This window comes from Eleutherodactylus coqui, chromosome 13 (assembly GCF_035609145.1).
Source record: "Eleutherodactylus coqui strain aEleCoq1 chromosome 13, aEleCoq1.hap1, whole genome shotgun sequence".
Classification (NCBI taxonomy): Eukaryota; Metazoa; Chordata; class Amphibia; order Anura; family Eleutherodactylidae; genus Eleutherodactylus; species Eleutherodactylus coqui.
Window position 1 is genome coordinate 89,134,551 of NC_089849.1, and position 17,321 is coordinate 89,151,871.

The 17,321-nt window shown below is 45.8% G+C and overlaps 1 protein-coding gene across 1 annotated transcript; it reads left to right on the top strand.

Annotated features, from left to right (window-relative positions):
* Positions 1-3,781: 3,781 nt before the first annotated feature.
* On the top strand, positions 3,782-14,230 carry CYBC1 (cytochrome b-245 chaperone 1). The gene is made up of 7 exons (XM_066587332.1): positions 3,782-3,881; positions 5,601-5,698; positions 6,202-6,243; positions 7,381-7,454; positions 8,135-8,231; positions 8,384-8,528; positions 8,608-14,230. The coding sequence occupies exons 2-7, from the start codon at positions 5,614-5,616 to the stop codon at positions 8,723-8,725; spliced, it is 561 nt and encodes a 186-aa protein (XP_066443429.1). The 5' UTR covers positions 3,782-3,881; positions 5,601-5,613; the 3' UTR covers positions 8,726-14,230.
* Positions 14,231-17,321: the final 3,091 nt, after the last annotated feature.

Consider the following 17,321-nt stretch of genomic DNA (forward strand, 5'->3'; position numbering starts at 1 on the left):
CGGGCTCTTTTACACACAACGATTCTCGTCGGATCGCGGTTCCATGAATGATAATCGCTCAGTATAAATGGCGGCGACTGAATGAGGAATGATAATTAGTTCAGTGTCCGGATTGTGCAGACATACAAATGCACCGCGGTCGGCCGTGTAAGGGCGCGTTTACACGTAGCGGAAGTGCCGCGGAATATTGCACATTTCTGCATCCAAAGGAGGGTCACAATCTGCGCCATCGATGCGGATTTTGCCTCAAAATCAGCTGCTTGTCCGCGGCTGGGTGCAGATGACATGGGCCTCATCTCACGTCCAAAGGTTTTGCGCCGTCGCCGCTCCCCGGCGGCCTCTGGTGAGCGCAGCACCACTGGTTAGATGATACGGAAACCCCTAGGCCGGTTTCACACACGCGAGAAAATCGCATGATGCGAGAGTCCGTAAAATGCAGATTATGACACCAGTGACTTACAACGGCTTCCTTCCCGTCTGCGATGGTTTCGCTCGTGCGACATTGAGATGTGCGATTTAAAAAAAAAAATATATATTTTTTTTTATCTCCCATGTTTCTGTACGGAGCCGCCTTTTTAGCGCAACGCAAGAAGCTTGCGATGCGATTTTAACATTAGAAAGTCCTATTGACTTCCACTAAAAAATTGCGGCAAAATTGTGCGCTCAAAACGCGCTGGAAAAATTGCGAGCTGCAGCAAGGATTCTGCGAGAAAAAGCAGTAGCGGCGCTCAAAAATCATGGAAAAGACACAATTTTCTTGCAGCAAAATGGCGATCGCCCGTGTGAAACTAGCTTGAGGGTTTACACAGGACGGAATATTCCAGAATCGTGACGTGGCGTTGCGGGCAGCGTTTGACTATTTTCAGTTCTCCATCAGAATCCACACATCAGACCTGCAGGGTTTGGGATGGATCTTTCCACCGGCAGAATATTGCGCCCCATGTGACCGCACGAAAACTGCGCCAAAGACAAATCCGCACTAGAAGCTGCAGGTCTTGTATGCCGATTCTGTAACGTTTGCCCACAACAATTTTGTGGCAAATGTGGATTTTGGCATGGAACCAAGAAATGGAAACGGCGTGGATCCTGCAGAAATCCGTATCCTGTTGGCCATTCGCTCCGCCGTCTAAACAGCACAGATATTTTCCACATGTGCGGAAAATAAAGAAGTGACGTCAAATCTTACGTCAGGAAATCCGTGCGGGGGTGCAGCCCTTTTCAATAGTTTTCCCTTTACAATGTAATGTATCCATTGGTCAGTGCATAAAGGGTTAATAATGTGACCTGCGGAGACGCAGAGCTCTTTGGTGGTTATAATAGCATTAGCAGAACCCTGGGGTATAGAGTTGTAATGGGGAATGCATGCAGTGCCGCCTAGTGTCCAGTGCTGGTATAACAGGTGTTCACCTTGTTTAGTAGTTTTACGCTGTATGTAATGTCTCACTTTGTCTGTTTCTGCCCCCTCTGATTTGTTAAGTGTTGTGGAATATGTTATTACTACCTTAATAAAGATTATTACTGATGGTATTATTAAACTCCTTCTCTGTGGCCTCCCATCTAACACTCTTGCTCCCGTCCAGTCCATCCTTAAAGGGGTTTTCCAGTGTAATACTATTGATGACCTATCATCAGGATAGGTCTTCAATAGTTGATCAGCCACTCGGACCCCCCCTGACTGATCAGCTGTGCGGGCGCCTGCTGTCAGTGCCGCAATAACACAGAGGTCGGGCGGAAGCCTCTGCACCAACCCCCATGTAGTGGGAGGTGTTTGTAACAGCAGGCAAGGCTCACATTGATTTCAGTGAGAGCCGTGCCTGCAATTACAAGTACCGGCCACTATGCGGAGTTATATATACGCAGCTAGTGCGTCTCAAGTAGACGTGACACCCATACACTACAACTCACTAGCCAAAATGATCAGACTCTTATTAAAGATGAGCGAACGTGTCCGTTACGGACACATCCGCACCCGGACACCGGCTTTGCCGAACACTGCAGTGTTCGCGCGTAAAGGTCCGGGTGCCGCCGGGGGGCGGGGAGATGCGCGGCGGCGCGGGCGGCAGTAGCGGGGAACAGGGGGGAGCCCTCTCTCTCTCCCTCTCCCCCCCACTCCCCGCCGCACCCCCCTGCGCTGCCACGGCGGCCCCCGAACTTTTTCGCCCGAACACTGAAGTGTTCGCAAAGTTCGGTGTTCGGGCGAAAAAGGGGCGGGGCCGAACGTGTTCGCTCATCTCTAACTCTTATTAATCACTGACATCCTTTCCTGTTCGTACACAGCTAGCTGTTAATCCGTGATAGGACCGCTCACTGGACCTGACAATGAGCAGAGATGTAAATGCATAAAATACAGGTTATAATCATTATTTCCCCTCAAAACTATATAAACGATTTGGGTGAGGGAATCAAGGGGGAAACTAATCAAATTTGCTGAAGACACAAAGCTGGGACGGGTAGCCAACACCAGAGAAGACAGGGAGAATTCAAAAAGATTGGACAGTGAGCGGTGACTAACAGAATGGTATTTAACATGGAGATTTGCCAAGTCCTACATCTGGGCAAGAAAAATGAAAAAAAAACCAAAAACACAGAATGGGAGGGATTTAGCTAAGCGGCACATGTGAAAAAAACGGGTATAGTAATAGATCATAGACTGAACATGAGTCAATAATGTGATGCAGCAACAAAAAAGGCAAACACACTTCTGGGATGTATTAAGAGACGTATAGAGTCTAGATCAAGTGAGGTGACTATTCCCCTCTACCCTTCCTTTGTCAGACCAGTTCATAGAACTCATCATTGAGTTGCAGGTCCTACAGTTTTCGATTTGCCCTTTTTCAGTACTTGAAGTGTATGTGTTATAGAGAAGAGTGCAATGACACAGTCAGACCTCATCTGGAATGCTGTGTCTAGTTCTGGCACTCCGATTTTAAAGAAGACATAGACAAACTGGAGTAAGTTCAGAGAAGAGTTACCAAGATGGTGAGCGGCCTGTAAATCATGTCCTATGAGGAACGGTTAAAGGATCTGGGAAGGTTCAGCTTACAGAAGAGAAGGCTGAGAGGAGACTTAATAGTCTACAAATATCTGATGGACTGTCACACTGCAGAGGGATCAGCCCTATTCTCATCTGCACAAGGAAAGACTAATAATGTTAAGTAGCAATTTTGGTCTACTAGACAAATGTGTTTCAGTTCATCAGTATTTCTGGGATGCCTTGTGTGCACAGCCCTTTTCAGGTTATGCCAAGGACCCTGATTGGCCATTCCAAAATACAAATCATCTTCTTTTTCAACCACTCTTTAGTTGATTTACTTGTAGGCTTTGGGTCATTGTCTTGTTGCATCACCCACCATCTCTTCAGCTTGAGGTCATAGATGGCCCTTACATTCTCCTATAAAGTGTACTGGTGCACCCTAGCTTTCATCGCTTCCTCAGTGATGGCACATTGTCAAGGCTCTCCTCCAGGCTTCACAGTTAAGGTTTGGTGTGCAGTGTTCATTTTCCTCTCATCTGTCCTTCGAGCAATTTCCCAGACGCACTGTGGAGCATTCATACGGTCTCCGGTAAACTTGAGAAGGACCGCAATCTGTTTTTGGATAGCAACACCTCCTTCACGGTGTCTTTCTCAGTACTGGAATATAAACTAGAGACATAGAGCCACCTAGTGGTCAGTGTTGGAATAATAGAGCCACCTAGTGGTCAGTGTTGGAATAACATCATGAAGTAAACAGATGCAGAGCCATCTAGTAGTCAGTGTTGGTATAGATATATGAATGTGGAGCCTGGGTGGGTCATCCTGTATCCCAGCATGCCCTGGGGTGCAGTGTGTACTGGGGAAGTGCAGAGCTGCAGAGAGGAGAGCGTCAGGTATAGACAGGAAGGTATGTCTGTGTGTCTATGTCATACGTTATGTGTGTCCCTCACTTTTGGAGCTGGAAGGCGAGTGATTTTTGATATACGTTATTATAGAAGGGTTGGGAGGAACTTCCTCTATATTGTGCAATCACCAAGCCCTGGGGTGGGTGCAGCCTCCTCCTCTGCATGTATAGATACAGTTGATTCTGGACGAACCCCAAACGTTGTGACTTTTCTACACTGGTTACATTGTATCCATCGAGCCAAGTGTGTTCAGTCTCCTGTATTATTATAGCTACTATGTATCTTATCTGGATGTGGTAGGACTATTACTCCCAAAACGTATCTTATGGCTGCTTCTGGCGTACAATCCCAGCTCCCGCGCGCTTTAGGACTTGCAGTACTAGGGACCTGTCCAACGGGACATGCAGATACCTATGGATTTTGATGCAGAATTGAAAATGGTTTGAAAGCTGTCAGCAAATCCGCATCAAAATCTGCAGTAAGCCCAATGCACAAGGGCGTATTTGCATTGCAGAATCCAGATCTAGGGTCCGCCTCCGGATTCCGCAGCAAATATCGCCCATAGGCATGCTACTGAAAATAGCTTTTCCCTGTCCACGAGCGGAAATCAATTTCAATTTTTCACTTGCGCGGATGGCTTCCATTGAAGTCAATGAAGGCCGCCTGGTCCACGGCCCTTCCACAATGACATTGCGGAAGGTTGTGGATTCAGCGTCATCACCTAGCGACTGCACAGCATTTTCTGTGCTGCATATATGCGCCGGTCGGCACATCCGCAATACAAAAAGGACGACTGCGGACAGGTATGTTGGGATCACCTGCCGGGCACAGGGGCGGATTTCGCTACGAGATCCCACCCGAGTGCATTCCGCCTTAGGCCCCCTGTCCATGGCAGTGATTTCGCCGGGGGTAAATCGCCAGCAAATCACGCCGGCCGACGCTTTCGATAGCATTGCTATGCCAGATATTTGCCATGATGCCTGGTGAATCAGGGGATGTTATCTATATGACTATCGGTATCATTGCAGGTCACACTTTGTCTTCCGGGGTTTTACATCTGATGACCTATCCTTTGCCGCTCAGGGTCAGCTGATGGTCTGGCTAAGACTTGACATCTGATCTGGTCAGTAATGAGGAGTATGAAGTGTAATAGAAGCGCAGCAATCCCATTGACTTCAATGGGAGTGATGCCACGATGACACTTCTGGTCCTGACCAGGGGTGACGTCTGGCCCCGCTGCTCTGACGGTGGACCTGACGATCAGCAGTGGTGGAGCCTGCAATACCCCTTTACTGTGATGCTACTCCTCTGCTGACACGTTGCTACACTGGCACTTCCCTGTTCTCTCAACTGTAGGGCCAGTTTTCAGCAACTGTACCGGGGGTCTATAAAGGACAATTGCTGGAAGCACATAGGGGTTGTCTCCACACCTTCCTCACATGACTGTCCTAGTTTGGGCAGGAAAGAAACCCCCCATCTAATTTTCAGGATCATCGTGCTACAATACATGAAGCGGCCCATGTTTTACACTGATACATAGATGCTGATTGCATCCTTGCTGGTTTTGGGTGGAGCTCAGTATGTTCTTGAGATCTGAGATAGTCCTGTGGGCATCTCTTAGGCAAGACCATCACCCAATTCAATGTGGCCATAAGTGCAATCCCACTATTTGTCATTTTCTTTAGTGGTTCTTGTCTTGATTTGCATCTTCCTTTTTCTAGGTCAGGCCTAGTCATGTATATGCAGGTAGAACGCCGCACTGGGACCCTTCTACATTTGAAAAGAAATCCCAGCATCCGCTCATGGGCACTGTTATTTGGTGAGTAGTAGTGGTATGTGTGCAAGATCACTACATTTGTCTAACTACCTGGAAACCATCAGCAAGCAGATTAACTTCTGTTGATGAATCTCATGTCTCACAATAATGGATGATAGACTACTGTGGATCATAACATGATATTTGCTAATTATTACTTGTGAACACTTTAGTAGTTCTGCTCATTAACTTCTGAACATGTGAATGGCCTAAATAACATCTGGTACTTACAACGTATTGGAATCAGACTGGGGGGGGGGGGCTGGTGGTAGAGAGGCCATCACATCCCCAGCCATTTCAGAACAGTACACTCTTGTGGATGCAATGTGCTAAAAACGATATGCAGAAAAAGAATAAAGAAGCTGACATGCTGATGGTTTCCACTTTCATTTAGGAGTACATCTGACCAGTGTTCCTCCAACATGTGATAATTGTATTAAGGCATATAGTGTAATCAAGAGTGAGGTTATGCATTGTATAAACTATTACATCTACATCTCCTGTAGGAATCTCCTCTGTCGGCCTTGCTGCAGCCTACTACAGTACAGGTAGGTACCATGGAGACTGATACTGCAACTCGACTACAGTGATTTTTGCATGAAATACCATGTTTCCCCCAAAATAAGACCCTGTCTTATATTCATTTTTGCCCCAAAAGAGGCACAGGGTCTTATTTTTAGGGAATGTCTGAGGGCGCCCACCCACTGGCGTTTGCGATTTCCGTGCGTGAAAAACGCAGCGTTTTCCGCAATTTTTCCGCGCGGTTTTCGCGGCTTTTCCGTTAATTTCCATTGCCATTCATGGGTGCATTAAGAGAAAAATAAGGACACATATGCAACCGACAGTTCCTATGTTAAAAATCGCAAGGGACCGAAAAAAAAACGCCAGTGGACAGGAACACATGTTATCTCTATGCCTGTGCAGGAAAAACGCAAAACGCAAACGCAGGTAAAAAAAACGCCAGTGGGTGGGCGCCCTTATACTTACCTAGCAGGCATCGTTTGGGTCTCTCCCTCTGGTCTCCGCAGTCCAGAAGGCTTGCTTGCAGTTCTCAGCACCAACACGAACATCGCTTGCTGGTAACAGGGTTTAAAAACCCTGATTGCAACAAGCGATTACTCTGATTAGTTCTGGAGTGCCATGGCTCAGCCATTCAGAGCTGGCGCTTGATGAACCAATCACAGCCATTTATTGAATGGCTGTGATTGGTTCATCGAGTGCTGGCTCTGATTCCACCATGGCTTCGGGAACTTTGTTCTCAACAATGCCACATGTGGAAAAGTAAGATGACAAATCCTTCAACTGAGCTCAGAGTGGAGGGTCTCTCTTTTGTCCACGAGCCAATACTCAAAACTTGGGAGAAAAGGCTCTTGGGTCTTTTCTCATTTTCAAATCTCAGAAATTCCCCAAAGCCTTAGAGCCACAATAGACATTAGTTAACTGTAAGCCCCAATTCAGTCACGAATATGTATGTTGGCCTCAGCTCTCACTGTTCGATCCATGCCTCCTCATGAGCTATGGTCTTTCTGATACCATAGACATTGGGCCTCAACATATGTCAATGGGCACCTCTATAGGTCTTATCTACCAGGCCATGATGGACTTGGGTTGTCCTCTGGGGACTGTTGGTCTTTTCACTCAGCAATGTGTAATTCTAGAGCTGTTGCACTTTCTTCCAACAATAGATTCCTGGGCGTGGAAGATGTTCTATGTGGCTGGTTGCATGTTTGTTGCTATTCAGAATCTTGAAGATTGGGAGGTAAGATCAGAAGCCTTTTCTATCTCAGGTTGTCCTACTTTTCTGTAGAGGTCAGACGTGACTTTCTTGGCTCCAACAATGTCTTAAGAACTCTTCTGCCTGACAACTGCGTTCTGTCAGGTTTTTGCTGTAGGCTACAAAGATCACATGGGACATTGAACACAGTTGCCATGGTCTTGGGTGGGATATCCCATATCTGTGTATGTGCTATGACCTCTGTGTAAAGGCCCATTTACACATAACAATTTTCACTCAAAATTAGTTCAAACGACCGGAAATGAGCGATAATCGTCACATGTTAACGTGGGCACTGTGCAGTTTTCGTTTGAACGATGATTTTAAGGTGAACTTAAAATCCATTGTTCAGCTGGTGTCAGATAAAGTATGTCTCAATAGACCATACGCTGTTATCTCCACGGGAGCCGGCAGATTACATTGTAATCTGCAGGCAGCCACAAACAGAATAATGCAGCTGTTTGCACAGCTGGGCGAGTGATTACTCACACACTGTGCTCTACAAACAGCACCTGAGGCCCCTTTACATGCAAATGAAGATGATAAAGTGTTAATAGCCATTAACACTTTATGCAAATAGATCACAATATCTTTCAGTCGTTTGAAGGATTATTTTTGCATGTAAATGGGCCTTAATACATGATATTTACATTGTTCTCTCTCAGGAAGCTATATTTGATAAGAAGGCAGAGAAGGTGACTCTGAAGACCTTTAACTTGTACAGAAAAATACTCACATTTTGTAAAGGAGGCCAAGAGCAAGGTAGGTGATTAGGCTAAAATATTTGGTCCAGTTGTATGTAAAAACTTGTTAAAAATTTCTAGTTGGACATAAACTAGGTCCAAATGACAATGTGCTGGTGGGTCAAGACTGGTGGACATGGTGTGCATATACATGCATGTTCTCTTTCATAGTGGTGGTTCTAATAAAAGAAATCCGGGACGTGAATGTCGAGGAGGAGAAAGTACGGTACTTTGGGAAGGGCTACCTCATTGTTCTACGTCTTGTGACGGGTATCTCCCACCCTCTTACACAGAGTGCGGTACTAGGAGGTAGGAGGTAAGTACTTACGGTTTTTTTTGCCATACTTGAAACTGTTGAGAATCCTTAATCTTTTTTCCTCTATTTTGTCCATCAGTGATGTAGAAGCCGTAGCAAAACTACTGACCACCTTCTTGGATCTCGAGTTGGCAGGGTTCCACTCCCGAATCGAGGAGAGCAGTGATAGTGAAGAAACTCTAGACAAGGATGATTAATAAGTGGACATTCCAGATACAAGGTGGTTGCGTTGACCAAAGCAAAATGTTGGGATATTTTGATTTTTTTTACTGCATTTTAGTCTTGCACTATCCTTATAGCTCAGTCCTCTGTGCCTTGAAGGACCAAGTGCCTTAGTTGCTGCCAGCTATTTCTTATTTATTGCAGAAGAATACCAAATGAAACTCTGGTTCAGTATTAATTGGCTCCTAGGGGGCGGAGCTTGTCTTATGTTTTATTTTGGACACATGACATACGCTCCATCTTTAGTAGTGCGGTAAGCAAACCCCTTTGGTTCCTCCTATGCAAAAAATCCAACGTGTGATGGTTGTATAGTTTTGCATCAGAGCACAACTTTTTACTGAAATATTGGAGTTATATGGTACTTAAAGGGGACCATCAGGGATTGGAAAAAAAGTAGTTTTTTTTTTTCTTACAGAAACAGTGCCGCTCTTGTCCATTTGCTGTTTTTGCAGCTTAACCCCATTCGCTTGCTATAGTATTAGAGACAGCTATAGACAACAGAGGTGTTGTTTTTATAATCCTGGACTATTAAAGGGGTCTTCTAGGCAAAATACTATTGACGACATATCCTCAGGATAGTTGATTGGTTGGGGTTTACCACTCAGGACCCTGGCCAATCAGGTGCCCGCTGTCAGCGGCCGTAGACACACATGATGGAGCAGAAGCTGCTGCTCTGACCCATGTAGTGGCTGGTGCTTATAACTGCAGCTTACATTGATTTCAATGAGAGTCGTGCCTGCAGTTATGATCACCAGCCACTACATGGGTCATAGCAGTAGCTTCCACCCTGGACCCTGTGTGTACAGTGTTTCCCCCCAAAATAAGAAAGGGGCACAGTGTCTTATTTTCAGGGGGAGTGGATGGGGGTGGAAGTCTTATACTCACCTGGTCCGCGGCATCTTAGTGGACCTCGTGCTGCTGGTCTCCGGTGGTAATGCGGCAGTTGGCAGTGTCCTCCGCGCTGAGATATCATCTTCTTTCTGGTGATGGGGCTTTGATTTACCAGCACAGAGGACATGGCAGCTTGCCGCAGCACGGGGGAGCCATCGCGAGGGACTCAGACGTCGCAGGCCAGTTGAGTATTGATGTTTTTTTTAATGTACTTTAGCTAGGGCTTATTTTCGTGGAAGGGCATATATTTCAAGCCTCCCCTGAAAACCGCGGTAGGGCTTACTTTCAGGGTAGGTCTTCCTTTCAGAGAAAACCAGTAGCAGTGCTGTCAGTGGTCGCCCGATCAGCTTTTGATCCTGAGGATAGGTCATCAATAGTATTTTGCCTGAAAACCCTTTTGTCGCCTTGCTTTGAAACATAATGCCTCCAGAACCTGCATAAAAGCATAGCATATCAAATAATGACATGCAATATAATATTGATGGACTTACTGGGTGTGATACAGTTATTGTTTGGTATGAAGAGCTTACTATCTGATTTTTGGGAGGTCTTATAAGAGCTGCTTGGGGTGCATAAAGGCTTAAGAGGGAAATGGCTGTATACAATTCTCAAAAGCTGTAATAATGAATAAAGAATGCTGTATTCTTAGTATATTACTGCAAGTTTTGGGCTGTGTGAAGGTGGAGAACTAATAGTGAATGTCAAGCCTTAAACTAAGTAGCTCCTAAATGATGTACTCATATCTTTCTTGCGGTCGGAGCTCTGTTTTACCGATCTAAATTCTCCGCATTTAGTTAAATTATAAACTTGTGACCACTTACAGCCAACTTTAGAGAAAACTAATTGTATACTTTTAATACATTGAACTCCATAAAACAGTATGCTATGAACTCCCCCTAGTGGTGGCTGCAGGCATCCGGAATTTTATCACAAGGGGTTGTGCCAAGATGCACAAGCTCTCCAAGAAGGCAGAGCGCAGGGTGAACAGTTGGTCACTCGGGTCATGCGGTTGGCACTCCCCTCCTCCTGAGGAAGTAGCAGGCAGCTGCACGTTTCCCCCTGCAGGAGAAATGTTGTAGTACAGGATGGCTGTTCACATAATTGACTGTCCTATAATAAAGGCTGTTTGAGTCAAAGTGCAACCCTTACCTTGGCTGGTAGTTTGTGTAGAGCTGTAGTCATTTACAGGAGTCTAGTGCTTAGTGAGGACGCACGGCCCTGTTTTGCGCCACTAGTGTATTGTTCGTTTGGGCAGCACCTGCTGGCATGCAGTTCGCATTTCTTGAGAAGGCAGGTCTTAACCCTTTGCAATCCAATTTTGGATTCAGGGTTTTCTAGGGGTCTTTCTCTTTCTGGCATTATAGAATGGCGCCATCTGCTGGCTAGAGCCAGTACTGCGGTATGGGATATGCCGGAGAGGCCTCCCGACAACAGAGCAGCCAGTAATATACAGTAAGAATACCCTGCCAGATGTCTTCCAACATCGGAGCTGTACAGCCTTCAATCAGAATGTCTTTAGACGTCAGTGGATTGGAAAGGGTTAATTATCAAAGCTGTCTAGAAGTAAGGGTTCTTTTACATGGGCTGATAAATCGTTCGGCCTCATGCACATGGCACGCACGGATTCCGCATGCGGATTTCTGCCGTGGATGACCTGCGAGTCATTGCGTAAATGAATTTTAAATGCTTGCAAGAGATCGCGGATTCAATGGTTTTTCCACGTGGATATACGCGAATGCACAACAGATCACCCGTGCGGGAAAAAAAAAAATCACAATCCAAGTGGTGCCTTTCCCCACCTCCCTGTCTGGTTTCCAAGCAACCTGAGAAGTATCCGCCTACAAATCTGCAATGTAATTGCGGATCGAATGCTTCCATAGAAATCAATGGAGCCCGTCCGCGTGGAATCCGTGCTAAAATGGAGCATGCTGCGATTTATTTTCCACTTGCGGAATCTGCAAATTAAATCCACATGTGTGCGTGGAGCCGAGGACGCTCCATGCTTTCCTATGCATGAGGCCTTCAGTATATTTGCATGCCCCGACCGGGTGACGAACGAGAATGCGTTTGCTTCTTGTCGTTCAGTTTGTGCATGCAGAAAACTGAACGACGGATCGGCCGTGTAAACAGGCAGTATCACTTATGAACGACTGCCTGTTTACTGTGAATGGAGGCCGGTGGGCTGAAACGATCCACACATCGCTCTGCCTTCATTCACTAGCGATGATTCTTTCTGTGTAAAAGCACAGTAACGACTATCGCTGGGAGGACCTGTCGGGCATCTGTGCCCGACAGGTCGTCCCATGTAAAAGGGCACTAAGACTGTCCTTGTAGTTCAGAAGTGCTTGGAGGTCGGTGGTGACCACTGACGCCAACAACCAGCGTAAGCATCAGTATTGAGATCACTGCCGGGAACTCAAATATAGTGGAATTACTGGGTTGCGCTTTGAGTGAAACATCCTGTACCAGGACGGCACATAATCCACCAGAACTGTACCCGCTTTTCCTGAGTGGCTCCTGTTCTGGGTCATAGAATGGGGTCCCTCGTGGTCCTCCTCTTGGCACCACCCCTTTAACAATATGCCAGATTAGAAACTTTGTATCAAAGAGCTCTGACCCCTATAAAGAGTGTAAAAGGTGTCCAGTATGCCCCCTGTAAGTTAGAGGCAGCCACTTCTTCATAGCATGCCATGTCCTTGCATATATTGTATGGCTCAGTGCATTCCTATGACCTGGAGTAGTCACTTAGATCTAACCATGTTATATATCATTTATATCACTCCATGGAGCCTGGCCCTATCACGCTGTAGATGGTATCTAATCATTCTAAATCTGAATTGCGTATTTCATATATTTTCTACCGCAATTTAAGACCGCTTTCACATGGGCGACAAAATCGCGCGATTTTCCGGCAATGCGCCAACGCCACAAAACGCATGCTTTCCCCTGGGTTCGTTCACATTAGTGATGTTTTCACTGATGCTATGCTGCGAGACAAAAAAAATGCGGCACGCTCCATCTCTCTGCAATGTGCTATTTTTTTCATCTCCCCTGTTTCCGTGCAGCTTCCTTTTTTATCGAATCGCAATGTTCGTGCAATGCATTCTTAACATTAAATGTCCTATTGACTTTCGCGATAAAAAAAAATCGTGCGATTTTATCGCAACCGGCAGCGATGTGAGATTATTCTCAAGAAAAAGCATCTCTGACGCTACAAAATCGTGGGAAGAAAGCTGCGATGTCGCTGTCGCCCGTGTGAAAGAGGCCTGAATGCCATTTAAAGGTACTTGAAGGGGGACACACTTCTGACTAACCATGCCTTCCCTGGGCATTACCCACCCCGGGACTTCACATTTTCTCTTGGTAGATTTAAACTGGCTGGCATGTGTATGAAAGAAGTGTTGGTGGTCTTCTGAGCAAGAAGCAGCAGTGGCGGTGGCCAGCTTGGACAGGGCGCTTGTTCTTAAAGAGACAGTAGTGTGAAGAAATGTCATATGGAATATAATGCTAGCTCTAGTTTACAAATATCCATATTCATGCGGACTCAGTTTATAAATACTGTAAATTAGAATATTTTTACTTTAATGGAGGGCATTATGGATTATTACTGCTTTTGGGTTGCGCCCTGTTCACATCTGTGCTGGAGGCTTTGTTCGGTGCAGGAAATGGCGCAGCTGGATAGTAACATAGTATGTTAGGCTGAATGAAGACAATGTCCATCTAGTTCAGCTTGTTTCAACCCCCGGTTGATCCAGAGGAAGGCAACCTTCCTGACTCCATAACGGCAGCCAGAGTAATCCCTGCATCAGCATTAGAGATCAACAACCCCGCTGGCCACCTAACGTCTATATCCTGTAATGTCATAGCGCTCTAGAAAGACGGCATTGTCGTCAATGGGGTACGTTGTTCGTGTCCGGTCTGTGCAGTTCTGTTGTTTTCATTGTTCAGCTTTGGGGCAAAACTGAACAACTGAAATGGTACAGATGCCCTCACGTTAGTGTGAATGAGCGCTCATCCTGCGCCATGCCCGTAAGCTACAGGTCCTCAACCAATTACTCTCCAGGTGTTGCAGAACTACAAGTCACAGCATGCTTGGAATTGTAGTTTTGCAACAACTGAAGGTTAGTCACCAGTGGCCTATTGGAAAAAATTGGTTTTCTTGCCGTATGAAATAGTCTGAAGTGAAAGAAAACAAATTCAGACTGCTTGACAGGCTGTAATCAAGACCTCCCTGTTGTACTGTCAGTTGGAGGTGTGGTTCCTAGTTATTAGTCGTAGTGCCCCTTTAGGTTGTGGTTGTGTAAAGCGGCGAGACACTACTTTGCTTTTATCAGTATTCGCTAAACTCTACCAGGCTGTTATGATGCACCAGTGGGCATCCAGGTACGAGAGAGGGCAGAAGATCCTGGATAGGCTGAGGACAGGTCTACAGGACCAACCCTCGAGGTACAAGTGGAGACATGTTACACTTCATCTATTATAGCTGGATTCATGAACTTGCTTTCCATATGTTGATTACTTGAACCCCAAGCCCTGTATGTACGTCGTTTGTATTTTTTTTATACAATAAAGAACATCTAAAACAGTGAGAGCCGTGAGAAACTTACTGCTGCCTCTTATAAAGCACATTCTTCATGATGTAATGTTGGATGACTCCTTACCTAGCGCAAGACCCCAAGTGGGAAGCATGACATGGGATGCAAAGGTCACCAGCGATCAGTAATGGAACGCCCGCTCAGCACCTGCATTACGCATAACACCTAGACATTAAAGGGGTTTTGTCATTTGAAAAAAAAACAAAAAAAAACATACCGTACTTACCTATTCCTCCCCAGGCAGCCTTCTTACCGCATCTTCTCCTCATCTCACTGCAAGCTGGCTGGATGCCCTTCTTGTTATGGAGCATCCATTCTCTGCATTCTTCTTCCGGCCAGTCAGTGTACCGGGTCACTATTGACGTAATGTTCACTGCCTAGGAAGGAATGACGATCTATTACCGATACTGCGCATGCACGCTGTCTCGCCACAAGAGTTCTTATAGAGAACAGCGTGCATGCGTAGTCTCAGCAATAGCTCGGCACTCCCTGCTAGGCTATGAACGCTAGGTCACTATTGACAGGGTATATTGCCCTGCAGGAAGGAGAATGCCAGCAATGGACACTGTCACCGGAAGAAGAACAATCGGCCAGCTGGAGGTGAGTTGACCCGGGAGTCTGCAGGAGACAGGAGAAGATCGTAGGAGAGAAGATGTGGTAAGAAGACGAGAGAGGAATAGGTAAGTATTGGAGATGAGCGAGCATACTGGCTAAAGGCAATTACTCGATTGAGCATTGTCCTTAGCGAGTACCTGCCCGCTCGGAAGAAAAGGTTCGGCTGCCGGCGGCAGGCAGGGGGGGAACGGAGGAGAGATCTCTCTCTCCTTCTCTCCCCCCTGCTCACTGCCGCAGTTCACATCTCACCCGCGCCAGCAGCCAAACCTTTTCTTCCGAGCGGGCAGGTACTCGCTAAGGACAATGCTCAATCGAGTAATTGTCCTTAGCGCGTATACTCGCTCATCTCTAGTAAGTATAGAATTTTTGTTTTCTAATGACAGAACCCCTTAAACGTTGATCCTCTCCCTGTAGGATAGGATATCAATACTCGATCAGTTACTGCTGACTACCTCACTAATAAGATGACTGAAGGGTCTGTAGAAGGCATATTAATGCTTCATGTACACAAGATGACTATTGGCTAAGCGATCCACATGAGCGGGTGACGCCACCGCTAGTTGTTAGCGCTCGTGCAGAGTGTTTATACAGGCAGATCGCCGCTGAGTAGCACTGACTTCCCTCTCAGCGCTCCACATTCTATGTGAAGTGCTAAGCAGGGGGTGGTTAGCCGCAGCGAGAAGTCAGCAAACCAGCAAGGATTTTTATGCTGGTTGAAAGTGAGCGGTAAACGAAAAGTAAATGATGGCGTTGCACTTAAATAAAAACAATTATTACGCATTTTCGTTTGCTTGTACGAATTTTGTGCTACAATCGTCACGTGTAAATGGTCCTTAACTTGAATCAGATTAAACAGGTTATCCTCCGGAAACGTAGTTTTAGTCAAAATCTTCTTTAGCCCGCAGTAGTAACATAACAGAATTGATACTCGCCCTTCCACGCTCCCCGACGCTACCGGCTGTCCAGTCGCTGCTGGCCTTACTGCCTGCTGCAGGGATCTGGCAATGATGTCCCTGACAAAAGGACCATGTGACCGATGCAGTCAATCACCGGCTGCCTTCCGCCAGTGAATAGCTGAAACGCTAATATGTTGGGTCGTCATCACTCCCCTTCCAGGAAGTGCAGCGTCGGGGAGCGTTGAAGCGCGAGTATGAATTCTGTTATATCACTGTTGAAAAAGTTTTTGAACAAAACTAATGTCCCCGGATAACTTCTTAAAGCTACAGCAAGCTGCTATACAACGCACAGTATAGAGACTACTGCATGTACAGACCTTGCCTATATTATATTTCCTGGTTGTTACTGGAAGCAGTCAGCAAGCTTCTTGTCAGGAGACATCCCTAACAACTTAGCTGAGCTCTCCTAAAGGCCCATTTATACCAGCAAATGATCGCTCAAACGACAGTTTGAGTGATCATTTTGCATAAACTATTAAGTAGCTACTCAGCTACTTAATAGCAATTGAGCGCGCAAATGAAGCCTTAGCTGAAAGCAGTTAATAGCCCAAGGACTCTGATCTCCAATTAGCTCCTTTGTTCTCCGACGGGAAACAATGCTATCAGCACTATCTGTGGAGAACTGCTGATAAGGCCGAAGGACGATTTTTAGGTTGGCTTGAAGTAACGATCAGCTAGCAGTGCATGATGGCCGCATGTTTAGAAGCAATGATGATCGCTCAAAATCGCTAAAACGTGATCTTTGCTCTGTGTAAGTGGGCCTTAATGCAGTCGTGGAAATTACTTTTAGCCACATATAACGACTGTACTTCTCACTATACAAACCACCAGAGAAAGCTCTCTGCAGACACCAAACACACAGGACATGCTGCAAGATTTCAGCTGTGAAGCCTGCAGAATAGTCAGGAGTAGCTTTAGATTACAATACATGCTGTAACTTACTACAAGAAAAGCAGTTCAATGTATGTACATAGTGATTACACCAGCAGGACAGCGAGTGCAGCTCTGGAGTATAATACAAGACATAATTCATGAGATCAGTAAATGTATGTATATAGTGATTCCACCTGCAAAATTGTGAGTGAAGCTCTGGAGTATAATACATTACTGATCTCCTGAATTATGCCTTGTATTATACTCCAGAGCTGTACTCGCTATTCTGCTGGTGTAATCACTATGTACATACATGACTGATCCTGAATTATGTCTTCTATTAGAAGCCAAAACTGCACTCACAATTTTGCAGGTGGAATCACATTACTGTTCTCCTGAATTATGTCTTGCATGAACACAGTGATTCCACCTGCAAAATTGTGAGTGCAGCTCTGGAGTAGAATACAAACATAATTCAGGATCAGTATTGTATGTACATAGTGATTACACCAGCAGAAAAGTGAGTGCAGTTCTGGAGTATAATACAAAACATATTTCAGGATCAGTAATGTATGTATGCAGTGATTCCACCAGCAAAACTGTGAGTGCAGCTCTGGAGTAAAATATAAAACACAAGTTGC

Bases quoted from the DNA above. Each gene is read 5' to 3' on its own strand.
- CYBC1 (XM_066587332.1), top strand. From the start codon at position 5,614: ATGTATATGCAGGTAGAACGCCGCACTGGGACCCTTCTACATTTGAAA. The intron at 5,699-6,201 runs GTGAGTAGTAGT...CATCTCCTGTAG, and splicing joins CTCATGGGCACTGTTATTTG to GAATCTCCTCTGTCGGCCTT. The intron at 8,232-8,383 runs GTAGGTGATTAG...TCTCTTTCATAG, and splicing joins TAAAGGAGGCCAAGAGCAAG to TGGTGGTTCTAATAAAAGAA.